The sequence below is a fragment of the Bos grunniens genome, chromosome 1, assembly GCF_055505025.1.
Source record: "Bos grunniens cultivar Pamir isolate PY7600 chromosome 1, Bosgru_T2T1.0, whole genome shotgun sequence".
NCBI lineage: Eukaryota > Metazoa > Chordata > Mammalia > Artiodactyla > Bovidae > Bos > Bos grunniens.
This window is the reverse complement of record NC_141165.1, coordinates 15,070,069-15,083,302: the sequence shown is the minus strand read 5'-3', so window position 1 is coordinate 15,083,302 and position 13,234 is coordinate 15,070,069. Positions and strand designations below refer to the sequence as shown.

Sequence of the window (13,234 nt, the reverse complement as noted above, 5' to 3'; positions counted from 1 at the left end):
AGCTCATGAGCTTGGACACTGCTCCTGGGGCTGATGATCCATAAGTGGGTGGATATTCCTGCCCACATGGGGCTTATATTCTTGAGCAGTGTGGCAGACAGGAAACACAATCAATAGTGAATTAATTAGGTGATGCACGGATTATAAGGGGGCATAGCATCAGGGATGAGATGGTTTGGAAGGGGGTGCAACTGCAGATATATACATAGTCTCCAGGGTGGGACACCTGCAGGACTGATTCTGAAAGGCCAGGGCCAGGAGAGAGACCTGAGGCCAGAGTGGCACCAGTGTGCTTCTGGCAGGGTGTCCCTTAAACTACACAATAAGAGTTCCTCTAACTTAGGCAAAGAATTATTAATTAATATTTACAAAATATGTTAATCTCACAGAGCAAGTATAAAACATACCAAATTTGGATCCCTGGGTTGGGAAGATCCCCTGGAGGAGGGCACGGAGACCCACTCCATTATGAGGAGGGCATGGCAATCCACTCCAGTGTTCTTGCCTGGAAAATCACATGGACAGAGGAGCCTGATGGGCTAGAGTCCATGGGGTTGCAAAGACTGAGTGACTAAGCACAGCACATAGATTCATCATTAATATATGTACCCAGGTTGCTTCTCCAGGGCAAGATATTCTCAGGTCCACGCCCTGAGCCATGGACCACCAGAGACCTCCTACCTCCTGATACCATGACTCAGAGCTGTCACAGATGATAATTAACCCAAGCTTCTTTGTTCTTTCCCTTTAAAAAATCCCAAAATCAAAGAGCCGGTGGAAGTGGATCTGAGGCTTGTCTCCCCATTCCTGGCTTGGTGCCCTGCATTTAAGGCTACACTTTCCTGCCTCACATTCCAGTGTCAGCAGCTTGGCTATGCTTAATGATGGAAGAGTGGACCTGATTTGGTTTTGGTCACAGTGATGGGATGCAGGCTTGTTACTGGGAGGGCAATGTGGTGACAGCCTCCCATAGTGGAAAGCCAGCAGACAGAAAGCAAAGCCATGGACAGAGCTTGGGATCAAGGGCTGAAGCCTGAAACCAGTGCACCCTGAGTCTTCCTGTTACCTAAGACACTGAAATACCCTGAGCCAGTTGGAGAGGGCATTCTGTCACTTACAGCCAAAGAAGTCCCAATAGCCACGTCACAGATCTGACCGACTTTATTCACCATTTGCTTATTCCCAAATTTGGCACAAGAAGGATAACATTAGTAAGGATTAGAATCGCTGGCTATGTGTCCATGAGCAGTGGAGCACACATTATTTCCCACGTGACTGAGATGATTGTTATCCCCATGTACAGATGTGTAAGTGGAGCTCTCCATGGCCTCTAATGGAAAAGCCAGCAAGGACCCACTTTACCACTGTCTTCCCTCTCTGGCTTCATCCTCAGGCTCCACATGTCCCCCTGGCCATTCCCAGGAGCTCGGCGAGCAGAGCCTTACACTTCCAGTACCTGACCAATCACTGGCTGAATCAGCAGGTGTAGAGCTGGGGGCAGGGGCAGTTCCAGAAGGATGTTCTAAGCACATATCCAGCAGTGAGGAGAGTGAGTCTCGGGCAGAGAATACACGCCAGGGCAGCAGGACCACACTGTCACTTGTCCTGGCTGCACAGCACGGTCCAGTGGATTCTCATGGAGAGTTCCTCCATGGTCGCGTTCTGCTGTGTCTTTCGCCCCTGTTTTGTGTTCCATTTGGCCCTGGGGCAAGTGGTGGGCTTCAGGGATGCCCACAAATCCCAGGTCTCAGAGATGGGGCACCTCCATCCCTACCTTTGGGTCTCAGTTCTCATAGACAGGCTTGTGAATCTGAAACCTCTTTCCAGAACATTGGGAGTTCATTGGCCTCCTTGCTCAGCATGTTCAAGGCACCACACAGCCTGGTGGGCCCGGCAAGTAGAGAATGAGTGGCACCTAGAGATACAACACTCAGATTTCTTAACAACAGAATAAAGGTGGTGCATGAACCATTCAAGCGAACGATGCAGACAAAAGCAGGGCCCTCTCGCCCTTGAACTCATACATTACACTGCCTTTCCCTCCATCCTTTGATTCGAGGGGCGATTTTGCCTATGGTCATGAGACCTCAGGTGTGAAGCCCCCCCTGCCTGGTGTGAAAAGCCACGCTCCCTCTCCCCATGAGAAAAGCAGGGGCTTCACCAACCCAAGGAAAAGTGGGGAGGGGTGACCCAGGTGTGCTGGAGGTGAGGAGGGATGCATTCCTACCTGTGGTCCCGACATGCAAACCACTGAATAAAAGTATTAGCTTCTGAGATTGGGAGTAAGAAATGTCTTATCACCATAGTTACCAGGAAATGGTTCCACTTACATATAATAAGGGTCTTAGCAGAAGCCAGGCCATCTGATACTCCCGTCTGGGGCCACATGAGAGGGTGTCTGAGGTTTCTCTCCTTATGCATTTACATGAACACAGCTGTGGGCCAGGTACTGGGAACACTACATCTAAAATCAAAAAAAAAAAAGTTTTTGGTTTTTTGTTAAGGTGGGAGTTGGGGCGCTGGGGAAGGACAGAGGCCTGGGCATCTTCACCTAGCACCCTTTTGTTACCCAGGCCTTAACTCTGCATCTGGCACCCAGCAATGTTGGGTGAATGAGTGAATGTGCTGCCTCAGTATGCAGGGGCCGGTGCCCCAGATACAGAGCTGTAATGGGGGGCGGGTATTGGAGCGGCCATCTCCTCTTCTCTAGTTCTCATGCTCCTACCTGGGAGAGAGGTGCCCAACAACGGGGAAAAAAAAGAGAGAGAGAGAGAAGTTCCTTTACCCTTCCACTCTCCCTCCCAAGACGAACTCTGCCGCTCTTCCTCCCGGCACAGCACTACAGTCTGTGAGGTGGTAGTCCTGACGGGGACCCCCCGCTGACAGTTGGGGGCCCAGGGTCTCTGGCCCAGCCCCCGCGAGTTTTGGAACTGGAAGACTCGGGGTCCGGGGAGGATCCTCGGCACCTGCCGGGCCAGCCGCTCAGGCAGCCAGCGGAGCCGAGACGCGAAGAACTGGGCCACCCGCGCCCCCGCAGAAGCAAAACAAGAGCACGCGCACCTGTCGGCTCCGCCCCGCCCCCGCGCGCCGGCCAATCGCTGGTAGAGGGCGGGGCCGGAGTGGGCGAGTCGTGGGCGGGGCCGGGGCCCCAGAGCTGTAGAGCTGGAGCCCGAGCCCGCGCGGCGCGTAGCAGCCGAGCCGGTGCGAGCGCAGCCTCGTGCCCGCCGCCCGTCCCCGCCGCCCGCAGCCTTGTCCCTGCCGCCGCCGCCGCCGCCGCCCCCGGGGCATGGCCTGTCTGATGGCCACTTTCTCGGTCGGCACCGCCATGGTGAGTGAGCGCATCCTTTGCCCCCGGGGCTGGGTTCTGTTCTCCGGGAGAATAAGAAACGCACAAAGACCCGCACCCTGACACCTGCCCGTGAGCCCCGGGGGGGACGCCCGACTCACCTCTCCCCGGGCCCTGGCCACCTGACGCCTCAGGATGCTGCTTGCAGCCGAGGACGCGGGGAAGGCGGATGGCCAGGGGATGGAGGAAGGGAAGGAGGAGGTCCCATAACTGGACAGATGGCCTTGACCTCGTCCGCCTCAGGGTGTCCGGCCTGGGGACCCATAGCATGGGGCGGGGCGGGGCGGCAGCCTGGGCCAGAGGGAAAGGGGGTCCCATCCGTCTGCCCGCGCGCGTGGCGGGAGCCTGAGGATCCGGCGCTTCTTGCGCTGCTCTCCGGAGCGCCGGCACTGTCTAGGGGAACAAAAGAGAGAGATGGTCGAGAGCCTGGGCTGCCCCTTCGCCCCCGGGGACAGCCTCTCCCGGACCTGCTCCGGATGGGGCGGCGGGCGGAGTTAGGGGGAGGCAGGTGAGGGGCTACCCTGGGTCACATTTCTCTACCCTGGGGAGAGACTGGGGTGGGGACAAAGGCGCTCATCTCACTCTTCCCAAGGGTGCCAGCTCCGTAGAGGGACCACCGAGTGCAGGCGAATTCTTTGCTAGACACTTACAGTAAATGCTGTTTCTATAGATGGTCAGGAGTCTCCTCTTACCCCTTTAAAACATAAACTCACACTAGAAAAAAGAAAAACAAACTAACTGTTGTCTCACCCATCCCAGGGCCTTTGGTTTCTATTCCCAGCACACAGGCAGTGCAGTGAGGTACTTCTGGACTGATTTCAGGTCATCTAAAGTACAGATAGAATAAAGTATTCCGTATTCCAAGCCATCTCGCCCTCCCCCTACCAACCCCCCCATGCATCCCTCTTCTGTCCTTTGTCTGTGTGTTTACTATCCTGCTAGTCACTTCCCATGAGCTGTAACCCCACCGTGCACAGCACGCACGGGTTTCTTCCCCACCCTTTGCCTTTATTTCATTTTTAGCATCCTGTATTTGAAGTCAGCAGGGCTCCGCAGGATTTGACCGACAGTTACCTCTTGCGTTGAGCGAAAGAAAGAAAAAAAAAACGTAGCCGGGTTTCTGCGCATGCTCTGCTCTGACAACTGCATCCTATGATTCCAAACAGGTTACTGTAGAACATACCCACCCTCGCCAGCTCATTATATAATGATTTTGTGTAAACCGAGAGAATGGGGCCGCGGACACATTGAGGAGGTTCGCAGAGCAGGAAAGAGCCAGGGGCAGGGGGATCCACAAGCCGGGTCCCATCTCTGGAAGGACTCCGCCTTTATGACCTAGCTTCTTATATATGAGAGGGATGCCCAAATGAAAAAGGCACCCCCCTCATGACGTTTGCTTTTATCTGGTTGAATGTTTGGGTAACACTTGACTATTTTTCATTTTGCACTTGTTCATTTCTTTGGGATTCCAGAATGATGCTGGGAATGGAAAATGAAGGAGATTATTGTTGTTAGTTGTGGTTAAAGAAAGTTTCAGGTCTTGGAGGTGCCTGCTAACTAACTCCTGAAGCCCTTTCAAAGCTGCAAAAGTGGCTTATTCCTGTGGGACAATAGTGAATCAGAATGTTTTAAGGTAGAGATGTTTTTGTCAAGATTTCCTGAATGTTACCTTACGGTTTGAGGCAGCACCAGAACTTAGGTGTTTCTTTCACATGAGGCTGAACTCACTTTTTTCAGAGAATGTTTTTTAATGTGAAAATCATTCTCCCTGAAAACCCTGTCCTTTTGTAAATTTAAAATTTCAACCCAAGTCATAAACAGAACCCTAGAGACATTCCCAGGGCCCTAAACTTTCCTCTAGGGTCCAGCCCAGGGCTGACTGCCAGGTGTGAGTCTAGAGAAGGTGCCTTGGAGGTGGGAAAATCACCCACCCGTGTTCGCTAGTCCCTGAGCTGGGCTGGGTGGGGTGGGCAGGGCTCCCAATGGGATTGGCATTTGCAGCTGTTGGAAGCCAGGTTTTGGAGACGATGAGGTTGGCACTCTGAGTGACCGTATCAGTGACACCTGGCCTTTGCTTAATTAAGGGCTTGACACTTGGGTTCTTTTCCCTTAGGCAGTGCTCTTGAGGGTGCTGGACCTAGTTTTCCTTCTTTGTGTGTGCTCAAGGTTCCAGTGTGTGTGTGTGTGTGGGGGGTCTGCCCTCCAAATGCAGGGTCCACTCGTCTAGGTGGACACTGTAGCTGGCAGCAGGGAGAGAAGTGCCGAGAGTGCATGCCAGTACCTGGAGCCTGTGACTTCCTCTTTCCTTTCCTTCCCATGATGCTGTGAAAAGATGCTGAAAAGTTTCTATCTCCAACTAGGCTTCCCTGAGTAAAGGGAGTGAACCAGTGTCACTATGGTCCGGGGTAGGGGTGGGGGGTGCTGACTGTTAGAGACCCTCCCCAGCTAAATAGGTATCTCGATGTGCAAGGAAATCAGCGGTCAAGAAAAAATTCTTACCAACAGCAAGCAGAAACAGTCCAAATGGGTCTCCTTGGCATTCAACACCTGTGAATGTACTCGCTATTATTTACCTTTTATTATGCAGCACAAATTGTGTGGAGGGAGAGGGCAAAGACAATGCTTTGGTACGATAGGGAAAGCATACAATGAAAGGGAACGAATAGGGAGGGAAGATATATTTGTTTCATTTTTAATGAGCTCCGAAGGCTAAGGACAAGCTAACTGTAACCTACATCCTCAGAGGATGTGTTTGAAGAGAGCTGGTCTATTTTGGAGTGACAGCCACTACCTCCCATCAGACAGGATTGCAGGATTTTATTAATTGGACACCCGTTGGAAAGATGACGGGTGATGGTATGCATTCCTTTGGTTGCTTTGGAAGGTGGGCTTGTACAGTTTCCCCAGTCTCTTGTGGCTTTGCCTGTGATGGACAGGGGCTAGGATGGCTTAGGGACTACTGCAATTTGCCTATAGAAAGCCAAGCAATATTCCGGCGTGGTTAGGGATGCTGCTTGTGGGAGCACCTTGCAGGAGCTGGCCCCCAGCTCAGCCTCTCCTTAGTCGTGGGGCCTCAGGCTCTGTGAAGTGGAGTGGAAAAGGGTATACCCCCTGTCGAGCTATGGAGACAGAAGGGGACTAATCTATGCAGCCTGGAGTGTAATTGGGCACATTGTCGTGCATTACTGAATGAATAGTCGCTATTGTTCATAATCGTTTACCTACCACGCAGGAGGCATAATAATTCAAAACTTTATATAGAAAGTACGGGCCTCTGGCTTCTCTCTTTCAGTTCCAAATCAGTTTACTCACCCAGCTTTGTCCCACCGGCCCGTCCATCTGTCTCCCTCCCCACTGTCCCCAGCTAGTGGAGGTCACTCACTCCCACCACCTCGCTGCCGCCAGGGCTCCGGCACCCTGCTGAGCTACTCGGCTGCTGGCTACTTCCTCCTTGACATCCCTCTGCGGCCCCGCAGAGACTTTCAGATAGAGTGCAAATCCCTTAGCAAGCTTGGCAAGCCCTCCACCGTGTGAACCCGGTGAGCCTCTCTAGTCCCATCTTGTTCCAGAAGCGCTTTCCCCCACCCCACATCAGCGCTCCAGCCCCTGAATTTCCGGTCTCCAGATGCTCCGCCCTCTCCTGCTGCCCAGCCTTCGCACCTGCTGTTCCCTCGCAGGGACCGTCCTGAAGCAGCACCTCTCCCCCACCTCCCCTTGCTAAGCCCAGCTCACAATTTCCTCAGAAGCACCGTGTGTCCCACATCCCCAGGCCCGCGCTGCACTGGGTGACCCCTGCGGGTCCCAGTAGCGTCTTCCTTCTAGTCCTGGCCCCTTCGTATTGAAATTCTTTGGGGCCCAGTCTTGGCCCTGAGCGTGTCTGGCTGGCTGATCCCCAGGGCTTTATCTGGGCTAAGAGTGAGGGGAGGGAGGGGGAGGGAGTAGATAAGTGTAGAGGGGGAAGTCAGACCCTCCTCATACTCCAGGTTGGCATGTGCTCCAGTTAGGAGGAGGGTGGAGTAATGGCTGCTCATCTCCGTGTCGTGTGGGCTTCATCAGCACTGCGAGACCCGACGTGTCCCTGGGCTTCCTCAGGATGGTCCACGTTGGCAGGAGGGGGAAGGAGGCCACGCTCTGCGGAGGGGCTGCTGGAAACTCCCCGTCCCTAACTGAACACAAAGCGATTGGCCACCCAGACTTTAGAGCCTCAGGACACGATGCAGACATCTCACCTTTCAAGGTGGGGGGTGAGGACAGACTTTGGGGACCAGACCTGGAGCTAACTGCCCTGACCATTGGTCTCTCCACTACCACATGCGTGCGTGCTTAGTCTCGTGGGACCTTTTGCGACAATGACTGTAGCCCGCTAGGCTCCTCTGTCCATGGGATTCTCCAGGCAAGAATACTGGAGTGGGTTGCGAAGCCCTCCTCCAGGGGATCTGCCTGACTCAGAGATAGAACCCCTTTTCCTTCCTCTCCTGCACTGCAGGAGGATTCTTTACCGCTGAGCCCCGCCGCTCCCCTCAAGCCCTTCCACCACCCCACCCCCCTACCCCCGCCCCGAAGGGGTTGCCATTTCCTTCTCCTCCACTACCCTACACCGGGCCAAAGCCAGGACTGGTGCTTCCAGGACTCCTGTGGAGTCAAACTGGGTTATAACCTCGGGAAAGAAGCTCCTGTTCCCGGAAGGGCAAGACAGGTGGCACAGGGATGGCATTTGGGGCTGCTCTGTGTGCTGGAGTTGAAGGTAAGCATCGCGCTGGTGGGTCAAAGTCAAGCTCGTGCAGAACTGGGGCAGGGTCTCTGTTGTTCCTTCAAGGGGGCGCATCACTGAAGGCGCTGGGCCAGCGCGGATGCGGAAGCCCTGCAGCGCCCTCCTGGGCGCAGGAGGGGCTCCTCCACAGCCCACGCTCTGAGCAGGCCCATTGTCAGGCTGACACAAACCCGACTGTGTGGGGGATGCACGAACCCACTCATGTTTGCGTTTGAAGCACTTCACGTGCTCGGTGCCAGCAGCAAAGCAAGATTAATTTTGTCAAGAGTTTTACTCTGCAGTTTAATTTTTATCCACAGAATGTTACAGTCAATGAACTAAGTTCTGATGCAGTTAAGCTTTCAGAGGTGGGAGATGCCTGGGAGGTGTGTGTGTGTATGTGTCTTTTTCTTAAACTGCAAACCAACATTTTCAAGTATCGTAAGAACCAGAAACCGCTGTGGTCACATCTCCCCATCCCCTTACTCCTGCTTTAAAGATTTGAAACCTCCACATCCTCTGATATTGTGGGGGGCCTTAAATCCCATGATGGAAATAATGTCAGCTCATTAAGGATGCAGTCACTGTACACACAAGAGGTCATTCTAATGGGGAGAGGGCTTGTTTGGGTCACTAGAGTTGCTGGGGTTTGTAAGAATGTTTATTGATGGTCCACCCTCTGGTTTTGTTTTAGATTTTTTATTAGAAACAATAACGATCAAAAAGCCATCAACTTTAAAGAAATACCCCACAAACCTATGGAAAAATAACAGTGTGATATTATTCCTGTTTAGAACAAACAGCAGTATGTCAGGGGCTACCCAGGCTTACAGCCATCAGAAGGGCCTGAATTATCAAAGATGGTCATCCAGATCAGACTAGATCAGGAGGACTGCCTTCAACAGTATGGAGGTGTGTCACTGGAGGCCTACGCTTTTGGCATGGGGGAATGTTCTCTCTTGATTCAAGAGACAGCTAGAAAAAGCACAGCACATTATTTGTCCACCCCAGGGTTCTTCTGTGTTTTGGAGGTGCCTGAAGCATATTGATTTGCTCAGCATTGCCAAGCCATTAGAAAGGATATTCCTTTCTCTGCATAAATACTTTTGGTTCTTGGGTCATCTGTTCAGTGGACTCCCAGTGGAAGCCTGAAAGGCCAATGGAGCTACATATTAGGTATCCTGGTGATGCAGTGGAAGAGGCACCTATTTTTATGGATGACTCATATTCTGGGATCCCTTCTGCCCCTCACTTGATCATAGAGTTCCTTAAAATAGTCTGTGCTTCAGTTTCCTTGTCTGTATCACAGAGAAAAAAATCAAGCTTTCTAACACTTCAGAGCTATTATGAAGATACAGTGAGAGAGGAGAGTTGTAGGGTGGTTGGAAAATTTATAAGGAAAACACAAAGACCAACTCCCAGGGGTCCAAGTGATACCATTGCTCTTGAAAAATGTGTATGAGGTTACACCAGGGAGGTACTGAAGGAGATCATCATAAAGTGTTTTCATCTGTGCATTTCTTAGCAGTCTCATGCATTTTTGTTGGGTTTTTTAACAAGTGGACTGTAAGTAGATAATTTTTTAGGGTGGCTGATGTTTCATTCTTTGAGGCAAGTGGTGTATTTATTTTGGTTTTGTGATTAGATGTTATGATTCCTAAATAAGACGGTAGATCAGTTTCATAGTTTATCTTTAGCATACTTATAGTGGTAGAAGAAGTGAAGGCTGGAGAGAGGGAACTCCTCTAGAGGAGCATCCGTCCTGTGCTGCTGAAGGCGCGGTGGAGGGTGAGGAGTGTTGATAGATGACTCTGATGGACGGTTCTGTCCTTGTGGTCCTTGTCGTGATGTAGCTTACACTCGCTGTCGACGCTTCTTTCCTGTCTCTTTAGAACGGCTCTTCAGGGATGACAGAGCCCAAGTCAGTGTGCGTCTCAGTGGACGAGGTAGTTTTCAGCAACAGGGACAGGGACACCGTGGAGAAGGAGCTGCTGAACGGACATCTGAAGAAGGAGGACAACAATCTCACAGAAGCCCAGCGCCTCTCCTCCCTGCCTCGGAGAGCGGCAGTGAACATTGAGTTCAAGGACCTCTCCTACTCTGTCCCAGAAGGCCCCTGGTGGAGGAAGAAAGGTAGGGAGCGGAACTGCTGGGAGCCTTCGGCGGTGGGAGGAGCCTTCGGCGGTGGGAGGAGCCTTCGGCGGTGGGCGGAACCTTGAAGGAATCATCAGGTGGTTTGGAAAAATCTGGGTCTGGAAGGTGGGGGACTGTCTCTTTCCACTCCGGCTCTGCTGTGGCCAATCTGTCTGATTGCTTTATGCCTGATTTTTTTCTTATCTATGATATGAACAGATTAGATTAGATGACTCAAGAGACATCTTGAGTGTTTTTATTTTTCTCTTTTTAATTGAAGTGTAGTTAATTTACAATGTTGTGCTGGTTTCAGGTGTAAAGAAAAGTGATTCAGTTTTATATATATATATATATGCATATTTTTATAGCTTCTTCTCCATTAAAGGTTATCGTAAGATATTGAATAGCATTCTCTGTGCTATACAATAGGTCCTTGTTGTTTATCCATTTCATACATGGTGGTGTCTTATCTGTTAACCCCAAACTCCTAATTTATCCCTCGCCTTCTCCCTCTGGTAACCACAAGATTGCTTTCTGTGTCTGTGAATCACACAGTAGTTCTTAATCTCTGACATGATCACAAAGTTTGACCAACTTTCCTGTGTGCTGGCTTCCAGTCTGAACACGGAGGGTTCTCTTTATTGGATGTTGTTAACGTTAGTCTTTCTAGATGGGACTTTTTTAGTTTCAGAGAAAAATGGAAACCAGGTGTTTCCTCCCATGCTTGAAGTGTTGAAAAGTAACCACTGACCTAGGGTAACCTCTCTGGAAACCAGTTGTATATGTTTATAGATCTTGAAAGGACTGACTCAGGGGGGTGTTGGTGGGCTAGCCATAAACACAGAAGAGCTGATGGAGCGGGTGAGACTTCAGAGATCTTGGGAAACGCGCACACACAGGAGTTTGCCACTGCCCTTTTGCTTGTTGTTGGGAATCGACAACTGATGATATTTTGAGTTTTCTTCACAATGGAGATACTCCTTTGCTAGCTCTGGATTTTCAGAGTGTAGAGTTGATGCCTCCCTGGGTTGGTATTTCTTTTTCAAGCCTGACTGACTTCTTCCCATGGAATTCACTCCTCATTCACCCCAGCTCTGTGTACCCAACCCACGTCCATCTTTGGAGGCAGGGGAGGGAGGTGACTGGGAGAGGACATCTTAGATGTCACCCAGAAACGATGGTCTTTAGTTTCTAATGAACCATTTAAAACAACTGGAAAATCATGAGGAATTTGGAACAAGGTGATTCAGGTACCTTCTAAATGTTTATATTGTTTAAACCTTTTAACTTAATCTAGGCTCTATCCTTCTTCCTTTAAGAAGATCCACCAAGACTCACTTTTTTTTTTTTTTAACTTTTCATCTTTCTGCCCTCTCTTGCCTTCGTTTTGTTTCCTACCACTTTGACACAAATCTGTTGAGATGGTTGGTGTGGCACCCCAGAATTCCTTGGAACCATGGTTTTAGAGCCTTGATTGACAGATCCCTGGGACTTTGGAGCCAACTTGACTGTGGGATGACTGTGTGTCTGCTACCACAACCAGGAACAGATCCCAAACAGATACTATCAACAGCTGATAGTATCTGAGTGATCTGAGACTTATATTTTCAGGGTGTGCCAGCCTGTTTCATTAACAAAGAAATTCTGTGAGAGGCTCAGGAGCCTATTTGTTTGAGCCTCTTGAAATTTCAACATAAATTTCCAGCTTTTTCCTTCTTCACTTGAACAAAGATTTTATTGAAAAAATGCACTAAGTGACTAGGAGGACATTGTGAGGTTTTGACCTGATGTGTCTCTATAGATAAATGGTGGCAAACCTGTGGGAGACACGAACAGATTTCTGTCCACGTGTTATGTGTGGCCTTAGAAATGTGATCATGATATTAGAAGTGCTTAGATGGGTATTTTTCAAATTTCAAATGGAGACAACTTGCAATGAAGAAATGCCAACATTTGAAAACGGAGGCAGAATGTTGGTTTGAAATCCAACCTGGCAGGTGTTCACTTGGGGCTCTGGCAGGTGAAGAATATCACTTCCTGGCCAGATGTGTGGCTTGCCCACACTATAGTCTCTACTTGTGAGAACTGGTCATGCTGATTGTCAACGGAAATGGCCTCTTAATTAGCAAGGGAGAGGCCACCAAGGTCCATGGCCAGTGGCCTACTAGGAAGCCTTGTCCAGGTGGCTTCCGGGTAGACACTTGCCCTGAAGTAACCTCTGTGTAGGCTCAGGATGGGGGCCTGGGTGGAGGAGTAGGGTGTGGGCCCCAGGGACCTGCCTGTGAGTCAGAGATGGTTAGGGCCAGAGTGGAAGACTGGCTGATGTGTCCGGGTTGCTGGTTTCTCAAGCAGCGAGGCCTGACTTCTCCATCTGGCTTCCTCCTTGGCCTCTGAAGCACCTGTGTTCACTTCCCCCAGCCCTGCCCTCCTTCCCTGCACTCCATCATTTCCTTGTCCCCCAGAGGCTGGGGGGTACTTGTCCACCTTCTCACCAAATATAGAGGAAGCAGCATGTGCAGGACTTGCCCTGAGCCTCAGCTTCGGGGATGGCCAGAGGCTGGACAGTGGTTTCAGACTCTGTGGCCCAGCTTGGTGCCCAGGCCACGCCTGGTGCAGGGCTTCGGAGTGCCAGGGTCCCTGTGGCCACAGGGCAGCGGTGCTCTTCTTCAGGCTTAGTGCCCATGAGGCCCTCTCTGCTGCTGCTCATCCAGCTGGCCAGTATCTCCCTTTTCTCTTGATGGCAGCTTTATATTTGGCATCACCTCTGTGTGATGTGTGATGCCAGGCATCATGCCGAGTGCAACTGACTGTTGGGGCAGGAGCTTTTGTGCTTTCTTCTCTTACCATGTTCTGTTTTTCTGTCTGTATTGTTTGTTTTTTAAAATTCAACGTTATGTGCCAAGCTCACTATAAGGATCACAGCGGGGCTGAACGCAGTGCACCGAGGAGGGGAGAGGCGTTTCTGAAAGGAAAATGAGAGTGGTGGGTTGAGAGGGTGACGTGTT

The 13,234-nt window shown here is 50.9% G+C and overlaps 1 protein-coding gene across 2 annotated transcripts in view; it reads left to right on the top strand.

Annotated features, from left to right (window-relative positions):
* The first annotated feature begins 3,184 nt into the window (after positions 1-3,184).
* ABCG1 (ATP binding cassette subfamily G member 1) overlaps positions 3,185-13,234 on the top strand; it is a 65,468-nt gene continuing 55,418 nt past the window's right edge. For both annotated transcript variants that reach the window (XM_086315687.1, XM_086315677.1), the window contains exons 1-2: positions 3,185-3,328; positions 9,989-10,229. In XM_086315687.1, the coding sequence (XP_086171813.1) occupies positions 3,287-3,328; positions 9,989-10,229 (283 nt within the window). In that variant the 5' untranslated portion in view covers positions 3,185-3,286. The remainder of the gene's footprint in view (positions 3,329-9,988; positions 10,230-13,234) is intronic.